General features: G+C 44.7%; 1 protein-coding gene across 1 annotated transcript in view; it reads right to left on the reverse strand.

Moving 5' to 3' along the window:
• Positions 1-21,398, reverse strand: part of coq8aa (coenzyme Q8A, genome duplicate a) — a 30,851-nt gene that overhangs the window by 3,376 nt on the left and 6,077 nt on the right. The window contains exons 2-12 of the mRNA XM_061243541.1: positions 19,932-20,160; positions 18,429-18,761; positions 17,816-17,882; positions 13,766-13,840; positions 11,394-11,519; positions 7,817-7,902; positions 7,535-7,675; positions 5,856-5,937; positions 3,103-3,196; positions 921-1,062; positions 1-81 (exon numbers count right to left, since the gene is read on the reverse strand). The exon at positions 1-81 is cut by the window's left edge and continues 27 nt beyond it. Coding sequence (XP_061099525.1) covers positions 1-81; positions 921-1,062; positions 3,103-3,196; positions 5,856-5,937; positions 7,535-7,675; positions 7,817-7,902; positions 11,394-11,519; positions 13,766-13,840; positions 17,816-17,882; positions 18,429-18,761; positions 19,932-20,096 — 1,392 coding nt within the window. The 5' untranslated portion in view covers positions 20,097-20,160. The remainder of the gene's footprint in view (positions 82-920; positions 1,063-3,102; positions 3,197-5,855; positions 5,938-7,534; positions 7,676-7,816; positions 7,903-11,393; positions 11,520-13,765; positions 13,841-17,815; positions 17,883-18,428; positions 18,762-19,931; positions 20,161-21,398) is intronic.

Consider the following 21,398-nt stretch of genomic DNA (forward strand, 5'->3'; position numbering starts at 1 on the left):
ATTGGACCAGTTGGGGTCGGTCTGCATGAAGCGGAACTCGAACAGCTCTCTCAAGCACAGAAGCAGAATGTTCTGGCAGATCTGTGCGGACGGAAGACGAGGAGGAGGTCACGATTCTTTTCTGTTGCTGGAGTGCCAACCCCTGACACCCTCCTTCCCTCCCCCCTAATGTTCGAATTAGACCTGCCAGACTCCAGGACATGTCACAAGCTCGTGTGAAGCATTTATCCAGACCATTTCATCTTAGGTTCTGGATTGCGGTCAAAAAATAATTCATTCAAATAATGAGGTTAAATACTGTATTATACACCTGACTTCCTGCAAAGTATTTGCTCACCACAAGGTGGTGGTATTGTTCCCCAAGAACATCACAGCTAGTGTAGGTGTGTGTAGGTGTTATGTTATGTTGATCTGCTAACATTTGCAGCCACAAGTAATGTGCATTTGAGGGGACCAGCTACATGCTGTGAGAAGCTGACATCCATGGTAGTGGCCCAGTAGCCTTTCTAAAGCAGGGATCTCAAGCTCAAATGGTGGTTTTTGACATATCCCTGTGCTAAATTTAATTCATCGATCGGCTAAATTCATCGATTGGTTAAAATGTTACCAAGGCCTTAAAATGGCAGCTGAATGGAAGGGAAACAGAAAAGGCAGCAGACACTGCGGTCCTCCAGGGCTGCAGTTTCAATAGCCTGCTCCAAATGGCTGGCAGTCTAGGGATTCAGAAGGCGTCAGCATCCTACTTATCCCAGATTAACATCGCCTCTAATTAGACCAAGGCCTTAAGTCCTCGCGACGGCTTTGTTTAAGGACGGCGGCTACCATCTGTAGGCAGAAGACTGGGGACTACGTTACCCAGAGTGCTTTTCACACCAGTCACAGACGACTCAGTGACCAACTCGCTGCGGGGGGGGGCTTACTTCGTCTTTGAGGTCCTGGGAGAGGTCCTCGGCCTGGTCCAGGGGAAAGCCGGACACTAGCTCCGTGGTGAGGACGTGCTGGCTGCTCAGCTCGTCGATCACCTCCGGCACGTAGAAGAAAGGGTGACCTGTCAACAGGTCCCTGGGGACACAGGACACGGGACACAGCCTCCTCAGTGTGGGCCACAGCACAGCATGTTTTTATTGTTGTTTGATCACAACAGAGAATGACCCAGACCTGAACCACAACAAAAAAATACTCCCATTTCTTTGTGCGAATCATGATGTGCCATCCAACATTTGTTGTTTACTGATCATAATATTTACACAGCCATCGGTAGCATTGCCAGATTTAAAGAGAAAGCGCTTAATTTGAATGAAAAGTCGAAAACGAGATGTCACGCTGAACATGAGTAAATTAAAAGCCAAACCGAAATCGCAACTCAGGTATCACACCTGATGTTCAGCTTCTGGTTATTACACTGAATTTAGTTTGCATTCTCAAAACTAAATTAGAAGTACCTCCATATAAATTATACACAAATTATACACAAATTATTTACGAGCCCTTTGGTTTTATAGTTTTAAATATAGCTGGCGAAGAACAATAGTACTCGTCTCCCGAGAAGCCTAAACATAGTGACAGTGATAAATGAAGTGTAACAGGAGATCTACCCTCTCATATTACTTGTGTGGAGTTTTTGTTGTTGTTAATCTCAAAAGTCCTCGATACCCGTAATCCCCCGTTTGCGGGTTCCTGTAAGCCCCCGTTGCTGCAACGTGGTACGGTGTTACGTGCCGCCGTTATTGCGGGAAGTCTCCCCGTCAGAGCGGCAATTCCCCACGCGCAACCCAGCCCCCCCGGGGGGGGTCAAGGTTGCGTAAAGCGCAATTCACCCGCCGCCAGAGAGCGAGAAACAGAAGCGGTCATGGAAAGCAGAGACCGCGGACTGGCAGCGGCGGGCTCGACGGCTCGATGGCTCCCCGCTTCGCGACCAGGCCCGGCTATATTTAAAAACCTGCGACGAGCAAACGGCGAGCCGTCGCGCCAAGTCATGGAAACCAAACGCCGCGCAGGACCCCGGGAGCGGCTATTCCCAGCCCACAGCTGCGACTCTGACCGCTTCCAGCACGGAGTTCATTGGCTAGCCCTCTCCCCGCAAATAGTTGGGTGGCTTTCCAAAGTATTACGTGATTCCGAGTAGAAGATTATTTTAAAAAAGCTGAAAATATTCTTCCCGGGGAAGCGGCGCAGATCACACACACGGAACAACAGAGCGGGAAAAACCCACCGCTGGTCCTCAGCTCGTCGTTTGTCACTGCTGAATCCTGCCCCCATCACCAGCACCACGAAACGTAACGCCACGGCAACAGAATTTTCGGGACTCGTGCCACATCATGTCACGAGTCCAGAAAATCCCGATGCCACGGTGTTACGTCTCGATGTCAAAGTGGCACGCTACAAACGGGCATATCGATGAAACGGCAGTTTTTAAGAGATTCAGTGACACTCCGGGCGATGTTCTCAGGAGCCAGCGATGCTTGGTGTCACCACCAACGGAGCCACACATGCCTTACATTACCGCAACTATTGCCTTTTGAGACACACCCATCCAGGGGATCCATGATGTCATTAATATTTGTCATTTGAAAGTTACTGTACTCGGCGCATACAACGCATGTGTGAATTGAACAGCCTGTGTGCTGTGCACACAGCTGCCAGTTTTCCCCAGGGCTGTGTATATTGCAGGTGTATTTGGACATTCTCAACGTTATTACCTGCATTAGCAAACCAGAAAGTTTGGTACGTTAGTGGTTTCAAACAATGGATGAACGCAGGGCACTCACTTTTGCCATTTTGGGAGAGTGAGAGACAAAATGTGTTGAGATGCATAACCAACCAATTTGTCCGCCATCTTTGTTTATAGAATAGAACCCAAACAAAACCAAACCCTGCCTCTATTTCCATGCGATTGGATAGCAAAGAAAATAATGACAGTGAGGATGCATAATAGAATAGGATCATTTGCAGCACCTAAAAACAGCGAGGCTCACGTGGCTGATAAACACAAAAACGCTTAAAACCCTAAAAATAATAATAAAAAGGACACCCCCAGGCGAGTAAGTGAGTTTGGTGAGAGCCACCCTGAAGCTTGCGCATCCTGTCGATCTCTTCACTCACTTGAACTTTCTGGCACATTTCGCCTCCCGTATGTAATCACATTCCAGTGCCAGCTCCCGGCTCATCACCTCGATCAGGTGCTCAGGGAAGAGGCCTGCAGGAGAGAGAGGGAGAGACAAAGAGAGAAAGAGGAGAAAGAGAGGACAGAGAGACAGATAGAGAGAGAGAGGAAATGATGAGGAAACGCAATATAACCGTCCTTCAGATCACCCTCCACCTCCACCATTGGTCGAAAATAACTGAATCCGTTCAAATCAATACAATTTTATTGCCATAGCGCTTTTTACACTTTACAGAGTAACAGAAGGGCAAAAAAAAGGAGAAACACCAGGCCTGAACCCTCAAACAGTAAGCACATGAGAAAAAAATAAATAAAAAGATATATATTTTATAGTGGCAACATGCAAGTGCCAATGCCACCCAGCTGTAGGCTGGTCTGTGCAACCGGGAGGCACACGGGTTGCATCAGAAGTAATGTCCTTCTAGGATTCACTGGGCGGGGAGCTGGCGAATTCCACGAAGCCCACGTCTGGGCCAAGGGAACGTGGCCGCGCGCGGGCGCGAGACCAGACTCCCGTTCCCGGGGTCAGAGGGCACACTTCCACACAGGCTTGGTTCTCAGTCCCTTGTTCTTTTCTTTTTTTCGGATTCGTTTATTTGCCTCAATGATTCAATGACTCCACAGGGCCCACAGGAAGGGCCGGCTGTGCGAATGTGGAGCCCCGCAGATCCCTGCATAACCCCCCCAGAAACACCCGCCGGCACTTCCTTCCTCGCATATTATATTTCTTGAAACGGAACCGTGAGAGATGCGATGGAAAAACACAGCAGCTGTGTTACAACAGCTGAGGATGAAACAGAGGCGATACGACCGGGCCGGGCACAGGCCGAGACAACAGAGCCAACAAACTACAACAGCACCAGGAAACTACAACAGCGCCAGGAAACTACAACATCCAAGAAACTACAACAGCGCCAGGAAACTACAACATCCAAGAAACTACAACAGCGCCAGGAAACTACAACAGCCTGAAAACTACAGCGGGAGACTTAACTCTGGCTCTCGTTTCAGGACAGCTGCGGGGATGTACCACTATCCCTCATAAATAGATTGAGCTTTAGGTAAACACAAATTGCGCTGTTAGCGCAACGCAACAGCCATACTTCATGGAGCAGCGGTGTATTGAAGGGACGATGACTTACGGGAAGCCGTGTTTATGAAGTGCAGGAAACCGCTCTCTTGTACATTGGTCCAGGGTCACGGCACTTTCACCATTAATCACTATGAGTTTAATGTGGACGCTCGAGTTCAGCAACAGGCCCTGACGGCTGTATATGATACACATTAGGTTGTAATGAATCCAATTGTCGATACCTTCGGTTTCCAGGCAACAGACCCCTGTCTGCACCTATCTATAAACAGTATCAGAGTGAGCCCTGTACTGACCGATTACAGACCCCGGATCAGTCAGCGTGCTCCCGACACCGTGTTTCAAGCAGGTTAACAGACCAGTCCTGTCTATTCAAACAACATCAGGGTGATTCTTGGAAATACTGATTCTGGATCAGTCAGTAACACTGGGTGTCAATGACATGCAGTAAGCCATCAATCCAACAGTACCTGAAAGCAGCTTAGATATCAAATGCTGATTTGAATGGGGAACCTCCACACAGCAGGTAAAATGTAATGCTGTTCCTTACATTAGGAGCTGATATTATTATTGTTATAGTACACTTCCGCAAAACCACCTCCAGCCAGTGGGAGCTACTGGATCACCCAACGCCTTAAACTAATTTAAATGTTAATGTAACTTCCTAACTGAGACTGACAGCCTCGACACTGCTGCAGAACATTAACAGTACATCCATACTTCTGCATCAAACAATTAGGCCAATTAATTGTTTCATAATTTCAGAGTGATTTAGGAGAATTTTCTACTTCCCAATGCGCCTAATTCTTTTAACTAAATCACCTCATATACAGTACCATAACAGATAAAATGCTGGTGTTTATTCATTGATTCTCAACTAGGCTAATTTTTAAATATTGCCATTGATGAGTTTAATAAATGTGCCCATTGTTCATTTGATTTATGGTCGCCTGCTGTTCACATTGATTTTCATACTAAAAAATAATATTTCATACAGTAACTGGTTATAAATTTGCCTTGTTGATATTCACATTCACATTTCAAAACGGCCAGCTGCCATGCTTATTTTAAGTCTTGCAAGTCATATACGCACTGTATGCCTTTGCCTCTTCTCTGGTCCCATTGAGGCCGGGTATGTGGGCGTTACTGTAACCCTACACTCTTTTGGGTTCTTGGCCAGTATACTTCAGCAACAAACAACAAACATCGCTCCTGCCCAGACAGCACCTTACGGTAGAATAAAAGGCAGGAGGGCACTGACAGGTAAAACTAAATCGAAAGAGATCAAATAACAATAAGAAATACTTGATAAGCTTAGTTGAATTTTTATTAAATCATGAATTCATTTTGGAGCTAATGTCTATTTTCAACTGGTGCAAGACTCATCTCAACAGCAGTTTGGTATTCTGAATTCCTGAAGGACCATTTCTACTTTAGACAGCAGCTGCATACTTATGCGTATACTCAATAAGTACCAACAGACAGTCAATGGTGCCTCAGTTGCCCACTCACAGGGACTGAAAGTTTGAACAATAAGGTTTTTAAAGGTAGGGAACATGCCTTTAGCATAGTTCTCCTTTAAGGATGTGTTAAAGAGCATACCTTCAGGTAGAGCATTGCTCATGCTGAGGACGGTCATCAGGTTGTTCACATCGCTGTTGATGCTCTGTGCCACCCCGGGGTACTGCAACAGGAACAGGAAGTTCAGACAATCGCCTATAACTGCCACTCACAGACTGGGGTTCACTGCATATACAACATCACCACCACCTTAACATCTGATATCGGACACTTAAGCATTTTATAAACTTCTACAGCACTGTCAGTCTTATATTATTGTTCAATATTGGTAACAAACTGCTATGTCATGTAAATTTGCTTCTTGACCTTCAAGTCAATATCACAATTTGCAGGTCGCCAGCACACTATTAACAGTGTTTTAATAATCTTGGAAAGATTTGCAAGTTTTTTGCAAAACTAGCTTTTATATTTGTGCGTATTAAGCAATAACAGAGAATCAAGCCCAAGGCATGGTTTCCCTCAATGTTACCACTCAATGTACAGTACAGTACAGAACCCAATGGAAGTGCTAGCCACTGATCCTTGCTTCATTTTTTAAATGAATGGGGGTGAAAAAGCCTCCTGCATTTACATTACAGTGCATTTTTTATTAATAGGCTAAATATTTGAAGAAAGGTGGATTACAGGGCCCAGCAAATAAACAGCAGCATTTTTTAAAATAAAGTATGCCTTTCAAATGAAATGTCTGCTGACCGTTTTTCATTTAAAGTAAATGTACTGTATCTCCTAACATTCCGGAACAGTTCACGCGAGGACGCGTTGGTACAAAATGTCCCTGGGAGTAACTTCTGACCGCACCACGCAGAACCTCCCTATAATTTTGAGCTCTTGTGTTAAGCACAACACTGTAAAAACCAAAAAATGTATACATCTCACTTTGTCTTGTATTCAGAATTAAAATCGTATTTATTTTTTGCGAAATAAGACAAACATATTGGCAATGAGGCAAGACTGTTTGTTAAACATCAAGCTAATATTTTCTGCTTGAGAGAAAAAATAAGACTTTTTTTGAGACTTTCTTTTCAGTAAGTATGCATAAAGACCCATGCAGACAGACCAATCACAAGACTGTAGACAAACGTGTCTTCAAACTTCATCAATGGCTGTACGATACAGAAATTCACGCTTTGGGGGCCAGCAGTTGCCTCATGACAAACACTCGAGGCGGTCTTATTATGAATGCGGTCACATCGGTTCATGTGTGTAACCCTGATCTGTTGAGCAGTCAGTTTACACAAAACAACGGAAGCAAGCTAGTCCAGCAGGCCTTCGCAGTGCACCGAAAGAAAGTTCTGGCTAACGAAAGAAACAAAAAAAAAGACACTGGTAGTTCCAGCTGACACGAATCGTTTGTCTTTGTGCGTTTCAGTCTGATCTCTAAAGCACACTATGCCAATCTGAAATGCATACACCTAAGTATCTTAAGTATCTTAAGTCTTATATTTTCGTATTTCTATTACCTTTTTGCCAAATGCAAAAACAAAAAAAACTGCCAATAAGGTTAGAAAGATTCACTTGCCAAGCAAACAGTAACTTAAAACAAGCTAATATTTTCTACTTGAGAGAAAAAGAAAAAAAGTATCGTTAAGAAAAGGCTTGTTAAGAAAAGGCTTGTTTAGACGGTCATTTCTTGCAGTGTACAGTGAGGTCAGCCCCGGGTTGCCAGGGTGTTTAGCACAGCACAGGGGGATTTATCTGACCTGGATCTTCATAGCCACTTCTCTGCCATCCTTCATCCTGGCCAGGTGGACCTGGCCGATGGAAGCAGCTGCAAAGGGTCTCTCTTCAAAGAACTCCAGCTTGTCTCTCCAGTTAGGGCCCAGGTCGCTGTTCAGAGCTTTCTGTGAAAAATAGGGGGAAAAATGGGTAATGCAGCACTGCCCAATGGGGTAATCACTCAGGCAGTCACTAAGCTGCTTCATAAGTCAACGGCAGGGATGCCCAACCCTAATGCAATGCAATGTAATGTATAGGCTCCTTACCATCATCTGCTTGATGGGCATGAAGTCTGCACTCTGTCGGACACGCTCAAAGATCTTGGCCAACTGGGGGTTGATGAAGGCGTCATCTGCAACCAGAGAACAACATCAAGAAGGGTCATTTCACCCATTCACTCCGAGAGAGCTGGCCTCATGCTGTGCACAGGAGCCTGGTCCAGCCCGTACCATCATACACAATCCCACACTGTCACGATATCCACGGAAAAACCAACGCACAGTTTTTGTTTTCGGGGATTTCTTTTCGTTACACGTACAATGTGCAATGAACCGGATCTGTGAGCGCACCAGGTGGGTATTTCACAAAGCAGGATTACGGAGTTAGCAGCTCCTTTTACTTCAGTCCATGTGAATTGGCATCAACCAGTGCAGTCCTTAAAATTAATTATTGATGTATAAATACATAAACACAGCTGTACAGATGAACAGCAGTTAGATTAACACCGGCGTTATTTAATACCAATTCATGAAACCTTATCGTTACGGACCCAAGCCAACACCCTCAAGGACATTGCAGGGCGGGCCCACAGGCTGATAAACAATGCGGCGAGCGGAAACGGTGGAGGAGAGCGTACCGCGAAGAAGGGTAAACAGTCGAAGAAGGTAAAGGTCGAGAGGGAGGTGACGGCTGGCTGCCACTCCGTTCATTAGCGCTGGCTCCCGTTTCATAACAGCGATAAAGTTATCAGAGCTGAATTATCACTGCTCTCACCTCAGTGCAGCCTGCCACCTGAACGACAGATTTCTGATTAAATCATGATTCCTGGGTTCTTCGCGAGACGCAATACCTTTCTGCAGTGCTCAGAAATTATCTCACAGGAAGGGCAATATGTTTATCTTCAAAGTGGAATAAGGGGGAAAGATAACTTTTTTATCTTTGTACTGAAACAATGTCATTCTAATCTCAAAGAATTATCTTCAAAAACAACTTTCTCTGGTTTGGTACTTCAGGCAATTGTGAATGAATTATTAGCACATTAACACAACATTTTTTTAAAAACTTTAATCTGACCTTTATAATCAACTAAAAAAAGCCATGTTTTCTATTGTAGTTGTAGTCAACAGTTGTCAGCAAGAAACAGCAGCATTTACATAATTTCACACCTTCTCGACCCTCTGGTTAATTTTATACTGCTATAAATGCATAAGACCCATGACACAAACATGTGTATTTTTAAGTCCGCCCCAAACTGCAGTTCCAGTGATCATCTGTGCACTGGTTCCAACTCTTACAGAAAAGCACAGCACAGGGGAATGGAAAATTGAAGTACATTACATCGACATACACAATGACATCAAATCTCATAAAATCTTGTTTCCCAGGAAGTGAATGGAAACTACATTTCGGTGGGAAAATACACAAGTATAATGTTATAAATGTTTTGGAATATATACTGTACTTGAAGACGTGTCCGTATGGTTATGAAGAGCAAAATTCAGGAGAAACTGAATTTTGATTTCAGCTTGTCATTAAACAGTTCAGGATGTAGACTATTACACGGTATATTATATGCCATTTGAGTCTACGAAATAAGACTCAAATGGGAAAAGGCTGGTAAGAATCTGAAAATTACACCATGACCAGAATATTTTATTCACATAATCTTGACTCGATCAGGCAGTTTAAGCGAGCGGATTAGCAATCACCACCAAGGAATCATGCAAAGACCTTGTAGGAAAGGTGTTGTTCGACTAGAGCCTGACATTCAATGACAGCTTATGACAGCATAGCACAGTTTAGACGCCCCCGTCATCACGCCCGTTCGGTTTACACAAGCAAATTTAAGACCGGCGCTTTCACAATGCCACATGCCAATCATGGAACGCTGGTATTCCCTGGGTGCACTTAAATCATTTCCGTGTACTAGCAGATATACAGTGAGCTTCTATCGGTACCTGGTCACTGTTCGTCGAGGAATATCTGCCGGATATCACACTGAAACTTACACGACCGTGACAACGTCACATCGTTGCCTAGACCATCAACTAAAGAAATATACAATTTCTTATTTAGCTGACGCTTTGTATCCAAAGCAACTTACAGTTCATTAGACTAAGCAGGGGACAATCTCCCTGGAGCAATGTGGGGTTAAGGGCCTTGCTCAAGGGCCCATCAGCTGTGTGGATCTTATCATGTCTACACCGGTGCTTGAACCACGAACCTTCCAGGTCCAAGTCATGTACTGTACCTTAGCCATTAGGCTACAGGCTGTTCTCAAACATTGATTTTGCAGTGCGATGCTGCAGGCCCATGAGGCTTTGAAGTTCTGAGTGATAAGTAAAAAAACGTAAAACCATTAAAGATGGGTCTCTGATCATTCACAACATGGCAGTGGAGCCACATATCAGTCAGGTTTGACAGGCTGAACTGCCCTTTGGACGTGAAGCGATTCGCCCCGCACGCCAACTCGTAACGCTGCCAGACGGACACACGATGTGGGACGTTGCCCTTTCGCTTGTCCTACTTATCAGAACGAGGGCGCGCAGACAGAGGGTGACTTCATGCGGCACCACATTCCTAACAGGAATAGCGTGGATAAATGCGGGATGGGTCATACAATGTCAAGAACAAGGCTGGAGGATAGCCCTGCAGCTTCAGCCTTTCATAAACTGGGAACAACAACTCGAGCGACTCCAGAAATTCAGCTCTGGCGGTCCTAAATTATCACTGGCACCCGGGAAATATGTAAGAGCCATCCAGGCTGCAAACTAGCAAACATTATGAAAGGCAAGGACATAATGTCCCAAATGGTCAACAAGGTAAATAACAAAAGATAAGTAGTAATAAACTGCCAGCTGGTCTGAAACTGTCAAATTTGGAAGTGGTCAGCTTTGAGCTGGTTGAATACACAAGCACTGTCAGGTCAGCGTTACGTACAGTTCCCTTCTGATCCATAGGAACACGATATACTGCACGAAGCAAAAATCTGCCACTTTCACAAAATGTTTCCTTCTGAATGCAGAATTTGGCTCCTCTTCTTGCGTCACCAGTAGCCACAGTGCTACTCTCTTTTACCCTCACTCAATGCGTCCATGTCACATCCGACTCAAACTAATAATAAATGAAAGAATCTTATTGGCTAGGAAGCTAGGAAGTCCATTTTGGACAACCACCAATGGATTCGGTAAGAAAGCTAGGCTATGGTGTGTTTATTATCTGTCTTTCCTATCTGAAGTGTCCATGAGCAAGACACCTAACCCCCAATTGCTCCTGACGAACTGACAGCCTATTGCTTGTCCGTATGTGAATGTGGGAATGAGAGGCATCAATTGTGAAACGGTTTGGATAAAAAAACTAAAATAAAAATAAAAAGTCAATTTTTACCATTTACCTTTTGAAAGTTGCAGATGGTACACACCACATAGACAGACATCGGCACACACTTACACTCACACACACACACAAGCGATTCGTCATGTCACAGGACGCCTGACCTCTGGGACACAAGAGACCTGACCGGTAACCGTGAGACAAACACAGACGTGTATCCCCGTTCTGCACAGTCAGAAGTGGCGGTGGCAAAAAGACGATGACCGGCGGGCACCTGCCGGAGGTCCTCACCTTGAATGCTCAGCATCTGCCCCAGTTTGAGGGCGGCTCCGCGCACTTTGCACAGGGTCCGCACGATCCTCTCCGCGTTGGCCTCCGACAGGAAGGGGCTGGACTCCAGCAGGGACTTCTTCTCCCCTGAAAGGGGTGGGGGGGAAGACAAAACATTCACCGCCACATTCAGGGCTACAATAAACGCAGCACGTTTCAATTTCACTGCACTCGTCAGTTCACCAGAGGAGCTTCTGTTCTACAGTACCGTCTCCCCTAAATGTATGGGGATATATTCGTCATGCAAAACGACCATGGCCGGGGGTCAACTCATCAGAGTAAAATTAGTTTTGACGTTTAATTGCAATCTTGTCCAGCCTAGCATTATTCGTGCAATTGTGAATTGAATTCATGCACAGTGGTCAACGTGCTACCGCTTCCGTTCTGTTGCGTATTTCACAGGAAGAGAACATCAGCTTCCCGTTAGTGTGCGCTTGCTTCACGCAGACGGTAATTACTATTGGTCTTAAATATTTCAGCAAATTTTGCTACTCGGCAAAAAGATGTATGCTTTTACACGATATCTGTTGTCGCTTCAAGAACTTTCCCATGTAAACATGGCCAAAACCTGTTTACAGGACCTTGAGTAATTGTGAGACGAACCCTTTGTGCTCGAGTTTGAATGTCACGCTGCAGAAGCGTGTCGTGTGCGTGTCGTGTGCGTGTATGTGTGTGTGTGTGGGGGGGGGGGGGGGGGGGGGGGTATTGAGACGACACTTCACTGTCTATTTCTGGCTATGTTTATGAAGTCGTGGGTCAGGATTAACTCATTAACCTCCATGTGTGCCATCTTAGCAGGAGATCCTATTACAGGCCCTTGCTGGCCCTTGCTGGCCAGACAACCAGCCGTAGACCAGCATACCCGAGGGAAGGAGCTCGGTCAAGCACAGACCAAAACTGTGTCTCGGTCACAGGAAAACTGAAAGAATATTTATAATCTTGAAGGATCGGATCATTTTGTTCCGCTAATTCACTAAAGCAATGAAATGCTGGTATATCCTGCGTAAAGCATTGTATTCAATCACATAGGATGGAGGGCGCTGCATTTGCTTGTATGAAAAGTTTGATTTATGGATCGATTGATTGATTGATTGATATCCCCCATTTTAGTCCTCTAAAATGGCAACTACAAAGGTATTCCTGGCATGACTCAGCAACTTACAGAGGAAACACATTTCCTGCAGAACCGACCTCTACGAAGAGACGAGAGGCAGATAAGTCTAAGATTGGGTGAACAGTTAAAAAAATTTATGACGGCAAGTGACACATATACAAATGTGAAGACGTAAAAATCTGTTTTGACGGCACAGAATCAGCACAGACCTTTCCTTCTTTATACGGTTTCGCTACTTATTATAATGTATTTTCCAAATATTTAAGGGCATCTGCTGTAGCAAGGTCGTGCAAATGGTTCTCTTACGAAAGACATGGTGTCTGAAGTGCGTCAGCATGCTTTATTAAAAAAAACATATATATATATATATATATATATATATATATATATATATATATATATATATATATATATATAAATAAAATGCGTAAGACTCGCAGGCCAAAACTAAATTTTTTTAAATATTATTACATATGGATATACCCCCCCCCCACTCTTGAGCCAAAATGGAGGTTAATTTATTCTGACTCCCAAGATACCAAATCTTCCATGAGAAGTATACTGCGACATAGTTGCTTATTTTAAAAAAGTCACCATGTCTTGCAATATCACATAAATTCTAATGTGTTTACTTATACTTACAAACAGATAACATAGTAAAGCAAAATTATAGCAAGAAAAATAAATATTAAAAATATGAGATGTAAACTCATGCCATTCAGTCTAAATTCCAACACAGAATAGATTTGTGTGTGGGGTACAGCATTAAAAGCCTACCACACCAGCCATCGTCAACTGACCACTGGGTGTTATATGCGGTTCTTTAATTGACAAAGCATGACTCGAATGCAAAGATCATCAAAACAAGATACTAACAAGATAACAGAGCAGTTAATGGTATTGCCCGCTGACTCTCCTTGCTTCCGATTACACCATTGTCTTTTGGCAGTAGGTGTACCAGCTGACTATTTTAAAAGCAGACAGAAAAGGTCAGCCAAATACCTGTCCTCTGTTCATTTCAATCATGTCAACCGCAAGCAAAAGCTCTTAAATCCCAGTAATAACCCCGCTGTTCTTTATAATGAACAACCCAGCCATCACAACGGAGTGCACGACATCATTAAGACATTTAAATTAAATTAAAATGGACTGCAATTATTGTACAAATTGAAATGTGAAATGTAAATTTGTATAATGGTCGCCACGCCAGCCGTCTCACCGTTCCGTTCCTCTGACCTCAGGCTCTTCTTAGCCACCTCCGCCAGGGCCCCGATTCCCAGCCCCACGGCCAGACCTGCAACACACACACAGCATCACACACACACACACACACACACACACACGACACACGACAACGCACACACGACACACGCACAACAACACGCAACACACACAACGGTGGGTCACAGGATTATTCAGCCACCAAGTGACACTTGAGGAACACTGCAAAAAATAATCTGAACAAGTGTTTGATACCTGATTTACTCTCTTGATTTTTTTTCCAGGGTACAGCACATGTTCCATTCACAGTTGAAATGACACACAGCCATTTTGACATGCTTAAACATTTTAATTCCATATCCTATCATGTGCCAGGTGACTTTTTAAGAAGGGGTGGGTCAGAGTAAACTCGCTCACTCATTAAATGGGTCGGGGTTTGAGATTTTGCGAGACTACGGCTCTTTAGAGCCACACTGTGCAGACCTGTCATTGTGAGTGAATTCTCAGTGCTCCCGTTCCAGAAAGTGCTTTTAAGGTCCTTACAAAGGGAAATCTACTAAGAATCGCGCCATGACAGGCCAGGACAATGCAAATAGACCTGAATAATGGAATAGGATGCCACGAATCAAAGCTGGGTGACAGCAGCATTGAATGTGGCCAGGGGTGGTAAAGGATAAACTGCTATAACCTCGAAGCTGAGCTTCAAAACGAGCAGGCACGGCCCTGAACTAATGTACCCGTGACACAGCAAAACTCTGAGGTTATGGTATAAAAAAAACCAACAAAATAAACCTATTAAACAAACATAATGCCCATCACTCCCTGACAGTAGGCTGTTATGCAACATTTTGGGTTACATAACTGCCTGATTTTGCGAAAGGCTTATAAAGACTATGCGGATGAATAAAGAAACCGCTCTCTCTTTCGATCCAGTTAAACTGCTCGCTGAAGCCAAAGGTGCAAGTGCTATAAGGGGGGTTTACGACGCCAAAACACAGACGCAAATAAAACTGAGACCATCAGACTACACCACATCCACCTGGAGCAGAAGCTGAACATGATTGGAGGCCACTTCTGGCCAATGATTAACAAGCTTGATCCTGTTTGTGTGTGCACTACAGGACCTACATTAGCCTGTGAAAATGGACCCCATGAAACCTTTTACTAGACAGAAATTAACCGAAAACACCTGGAAAACAGCTCTCAAGCTCTTGACGTGAATGAGAGTGTGCGAGGAGTCATGCATGGCTTGCATGAAAAGGTTTAAGAACCCGTGTATAAGATTTCTGTTTACCGTTCAGAGACCATACCACTTTGTTAGTCAGCGCTTTCCTTCATACTGAATTGCGACCAATGACCTCTGACTTGGTTGGCCATTAGCGACAGTATATTGTATGGTTAATTAACCCCTTCTGAGTCCTCTAATACAGGCATTTGACTCATTACATAAGTTTCCACTTTCTCTTGGATATCTTCTGCAAGACTTCAGGAAATCAGCTGAAATTAAATTCTGGAATTGACTGAATACTCTGCCCATAAAGTTCTGTGAATATTAACCTCAACTCCGACATCCTGTGATGTCACTGGGCATGCTGAGCAGACCTGGGTCAAATATGTAATGGTTTTCGATTCAAATACTTTGTGCTTGAATGATCTCGCCTGGTGCACTTGAGCCAACCAAGAGGATCAGAAGGAAATGCTAGGAAACGTTTTTGAGAGTATTTCATAGGTTCCAGTACATCAGATAAGCTCAGTAAAGCGTAGAAAAGTATTTAAATCCAAAACAATTACGTATGAGACCCAGGACTGGTGCTGAGTGCTGGTTGGCTTCCCAGCTCCTGCATGGCTTTTTGCATAAGAACCGAACACTGAACTGCTTATATAACGCCCACACTGGGTAACGACAAGTGGCCTTTCCATCGCTCTGCGGTTGTCAGCGAACTCAACACAACCAAGTTAGGACAAAGCAGGAAGGCTATTCTCCGCTGCCCGCTTGTGCCGATATCGCGTTACAAAAACAGGGTACAGCGGCGTCCAAAATCAGACAGGCCTGGATAATCGCACAACCTCTCAGGAACGTGACAGAGGGGGAGGACCTTGGAACCGACAAGCTGTCAGGCAATTTCTCATCAGCTTCTTAGTAGCACCGCACTGCTATACTCGCATGACATGCCTACAGTTGGCCAAACGACCAAACTTTTAGTTTCAGGGTTAGGTGAAGGGCACGGCAGTCTGTTTATAACTTAATGAGCGGCCTGATGCGGTTACTTAGTTAAAATTCATTACAACACAGCAGTGGAGGAGGAAAGCCCAGCAGCAGCGATAGAGGAACAACCCAACAGACCGCAGTTTCATTTCTTAGCTACTTGCTAACAGGCATGCAATCGATGAGCAACACCATGTCAAAGTTGGCAAGGTGTGGAAGGGAGTCAACGCCATGCACCCGTTGGGGGGGTGGGGGGGTGTAGCTGGACGTTCTGACAGCCCTTCTGAAAACAGAGCGGCCTGTCAACAGTTCCCCCCCGCTGAACACAAACCCATTTCCCATGAAGCACAGCGAGAGGGGGGCGGGGGGATAACTCAGCTAAAAATCTCACCGTGCTGACCTTGCCTCTGTAATGTATACAGGCTGCCACAGCCTCTAAGTTTCCACACCAAACAGGTGCTCCTGCGTGTCCTTTCGGTAGCACCGTGCCGGCAAGCAAGGATCTGATAACCCTCCGAACGGCAACAAATTTCACAGCGTGCCGTCAGTCGCAACGGCCAACCGCCATGTCCACGTGCACTGCACTGGCCGAAAGGGTCAGCTCGTCCCGGTCCGAGTTACCGGGCAGAAATGCGTTCGGTTATCACGTTTCAGTGGGAAAAGCCCCTTCCTTTCCCATACTATCCCCAAGAGGGTTGCCGGGCAACATGACGTCACCTGTGGGCTTTCTCTCAAAACGGTCGGGACGGCCATTTTGAACAAGATAATATCAAGCCAAACCAAAGGACACTTAGAACCACACAGCTGCCATGATTACCAACGATACTATAAATACAAGATGATTTCATAACATTGAATCATTGGTGCATAACACTGACCTGAAGTAAGCTAGTTAAAGAAAATGAGTTAAGAAGAGAGTCTTTCAGACCGAGAATATGCTTCACATTCATGGTCCGGTTAAGCAGTCCTGTGTAATCCAGGAAGCCAGATGCCTTTACTATAAATGGGTCAAAGTGCAGATTAACCCAAAGACCTAAATCCACTATAACTCTTCGACTCATACTAGAGGAATAGTGACCTTTCACCAACTGGCCAAGAGTAGCAGTGCCATACAGGGGTCATGAGGGTCGTGAAGCATGCTGGGAAAAAGATGGAAAGGTAGAAGGCTTCACTAGGAGTCAGTCAAATTTGAACAAATTTCAGCTGGTTTATGTTTCCATGTCAAAGGAAAAAGTTTAAAAGGCAGCTCCCAAAATGAGCAATTCAAATATTTACTACAACTGTTTTGGCTGCTGGCTAGGCTTGGCCGTTTCAGGTTTCAGTTACATAAGGGTGAAGGTCATCTTCGTTCTCAATATTTATTTTCGGTGGCTTATGTGGGTTGAGTTCATTTTTATGAAGGTGAGAGCTAGTAAATCAAAGATCACAGACTGAGCCAACAATCCAAAAGCACTTGTAGTGTGCCCTTTGTCGGCCATGTTAAGTAAAGTCCCATTTCTTCATTGCTCCGTACAATTTATAATTACACTAAAACACCATACTGTGTGTCGAGAGAAGATGGCCGAATCAAACAGCCATCTGAGCAGTTTCTTTTTTTTTTTTTTTAGATTCACTTGTGACATGAATGCTGTTTTTGCAGTGCCTGTCGCTGTAAACCAACACAAATGTTTAGCAGAGTAAAGTAAAAAAGAGAAAATAAAGTTTGGCACTGTGGTATTACACAAGGCATTGTTTCAGGTGCTTCCTGTTCAGCCAAGTGCAGGAGCGCACTCCATAATAACACACCAACAGCCCATCTCAAAAATACCAGATCTCTCTAAATAACAATGACCTAAGCCTTACCTCCAAAATTTGCGAGCCTCCCTAACCTTGTCACTGGCACTTTTCTCTCCCGTGCTCTTTCACTAAGCTGAAAAAAGAAATAACAAGAGAACAGAGAAAGAGAGAGAGAGAGAGAGTTGATGTCAGTAGAATTTCCCTCCTCAATATCAGTCCTGTAATTTGGTTAAACTGACAGTAAAAATCCCCTTCAAATGCAAGATAAAGCAAAGGTAAAAATCTACAGATTTTGACAAAACAAAGGCTGTTTGTCTGTATGTAAATGAACACAGTACCGACTTAGCAGTATTGCTAGTGTTGTCTTGTTTTTTTACTTACAGTACACTTGCTACTGATGGACATTTGACCCTATTCAGACATTTATTTCCAGTGCCGAGTGAAATGGTATTCTGAATCACTGGCATACTTTGCATAATGTATGCGCACCGCACCAATGTGTTCTCGAACAATCTTACTAACAACAAAGCAAAATATTTTAATTGCAGAGAAAACTTACCTAATCTACTGCTCATATCGTGTTACAAGGATTATTTAAAATGTTGGGCTTTGGACATAGGAGGTGTGAAATGTGGTTGTGTTTCTTAAACGGGTCGACGGAGAGGGAGCGGTACGGTACCATCTGCTTGTGTGGCTTGGACTCGGACCTCTTGGCCTCCCTGGCTTTCTCGATGTCCTCCGCAGTAAGTCCACCGACTGAAGAGTGGTCTTGATGATATGAACGGTACTGAAACTGTTTGCTGGGGTCCTTATAGCCCTCAAAGAGCTTGCTGCCAGATCTTGCCGAGGCTTGACCGTTCGTTCTGACCTCCCCGCCAACATCCTGCTCTGACTTGAAGCCACCATCTCTCAGGGGTTCATTGTCTCTACCTTCCTCCGTGCTAGCAAACTCAAACTCGGTGTCCACCTCTGCTCCAAAATCGGAGATGTTCTGCTGTCGGGTGCCAAACTCCTGGAAACAAACGGAGATACGAAATCGTCAAGGGCAGGAGGTGATGAGCAGGCTTTCTGTTTCTGAGATTCGTAGGCCCCACATGAAGGCTGGGAGCCAGACAGTGTGTGCCAGTGTTCTCAGGCTGAACGCCAGCCAGACTGTAACCAATCCCTTACGGTTTTATTAGAGTTCAAAGGCTAATGCAGAACGATTCTGGGTAGCCTCACAGGGCTGTTCAGAGTCACTGTCGGGAGACAATGGGAGAATTTGACACTAAAACCACTTTGCTGAACAAGAGTGTTAACCTGTCCATTACCAGGCTAATGACCTCAATAAGACCTAGCTGGAGGACCTTGGAGCTTACAAGGGTTCCTGAGGTGTTTTCAAATATGAACCTCCAGTTTTAATGGAGTGGTGAATGATCTCCCATCATCAAATTACTAAGCATATAGGAACATCTCATTACAACTTGATGTAGATGGAAATGGTAGAAGGGAAGAAAACATTTTTTTGCTTTTGGATTCTGGGCTCACCTGAACTGGGATTTAGGTGATGACAGGAGGACAGCAACTGCAATTCAAATGCAGTCTACATGCTAATGCAATTCTGTCTGCCAACAGATATTTACAGCAAGCAACTAGAAACACTCCCTTGAGCATCATATCTGTCTGCACTTACATTAAAAGGCAGTTTGGCAAACGAGCAAACCTCGGAACAGGGCAAGCCGCGAAGCCACGCCGTGGCTCAATGTGAATCCTGAATCCGAGCACGATCGTAGATTCCCACCGGCTCTGAGACAAATACTTAATTATTTTGGATCTAAATACTTTTTCTGTGCTCAATTGATCCTGCCTGGTGCAATTTAACCAACCAAGAGGACCAGAAGGTGAGGTTTGCACTTTTTCAGAGTCTTTCATAGGTTTGAATACACCAGACAAGCCCAGTAAAGCATAGAACAGCATTAAAATCCAAAAGAATGACATATTTGACCCAGGTATTTGTATTATATTTAGTCTAGGCGATGACATAACTCTGTCCGCTGACAGAAATTTACAGCAAGAAAAAAAAATTCAGAGCGGATCCCTTGATCATCAGAACCTACCACGCTTCGGTACATTAAACAGCAGTCTGGCAAAGGGAGCAAAGCTTGGAACGCGGCAAGGGGACCCTGACGGGGAGGCGACCAACCTGCATCTTCTGCATGGCAGCGGTGAGGCCCAGTTCGGCGGTCACCTGGGCGCTGTGGATGGCTGCCTGCGCCCCGCCTCCACGCAGCACGCCGGCCTGCGTCTCCACGACGGCCTGGCTCAGCTTCGCCAGCCCCCTCATCAGCAGCATCATGTCGCCCGCCATGACGGCCCTCCGTCGCTCGCTCACGCCCGAGGCACCAGAGACCGGCACGAGGAGACGTCGCCTCCTGCCAATGGGACACGGAGTGCGCTCACACACAAACTTCCACAATGTCTTCCCACAGCTGCCACATTTTAAGGGCATTTCCTTTGGATCCACTTGCCTAAGTTTTTGTTGTAAAAAACTTGCTGTTTGCCCAGTGCCAGCCAGAAGCAGATGTTCTGCTCAAGGTTTCTTCCTGTTAGTCAGGGGTTTTTTTTCCTTGCCACTGTAGCCCTAGGCCTGCTCTGAGGGGGTCTCAGGCCTGGGCTCTTTGTAAAGCTGATGTGTAACAATTTGTGTCGTAAAAAGCGCTATACAAATAAAATTTGAATTAACCAGAAACTCACCCACCTCATTTAATGACTGAACCAATCAAACCACCAAAAATGCCCTTGACTAGTTATATCAGGTGTGTGAGTTACTGGTTACAACAAAAACCTTCTGGCAAGTGGGTCCCGAGGACTGGAATTGAGAAACACTGCTGTAGGCTACGTTAGGGCCAGTTTCACGGATACAGATTGAGAGACTCTCCATGCAAAACTCAATTTACACCAGGGCTAAGCTTAATTTGTGTCCGTGAAACTGGCCCGATATGTCTGCTTCGAAAAAAAAGATGAAGGTAAAAACAATATTTGTCACACATTTACTAACAACTTCCAAACACAGTGAATCAAATAGTGACCTGAACTGACTGCAGAACACGGACAATTAGTGACCGTACAGTGCAGAGGTTATGGAGCTAGACCAGTGGCTTTGAAGTTGCTGGTTCATATCCAACGGAAATCCAATGCTTGTGGCACAGTCATTACACCGCAATATTATTATGCACTGATTGAAGGAATATTTCATCAGATAAATCAGTAAAAAAAGATCACTGGCAAAGCCATTTCAATTTGTTTCACATCCCACCGACAGTGTCATTTATCAAACTGCTTTTCATAAATATGATTGAAAGCTGGCCAAAAGAGCATGAAAATCCCAGCTTTTTATCATGCCAGCAATAAGTGAATATTGTTGTAACCAGTATATTTGCACACTGATATTATCTGACAAGAGCACACAAGCCAAGATGGTGTTATTCTCAGGCAAATTAATTATACCTTATTGGGGTGGGTAGGGGGGTGTTGCTACAAATTGCATCTATAAACACCAATGACCCTAAGGATTGTGGAAACAGTAAGGACGACACCATTGGTCCACAGGAAAGGTGAAACAGTCCTATTGGTGGAGGACAACACAGCTGCTATCGAGCCTCGTTCCAGC

The sequence above is a fragment of the Conger conger genome, chromosome 5, assembly GCF_963514075.1.
Source record: "Conger conger chromosome 5, fConCon1.1, whole genome shotgun sequence".
NCBI lineage: Eukaryota > Metazoa > Chordata > Actinopteri > Anguilliformes > Congridae > Conger > Conger conger.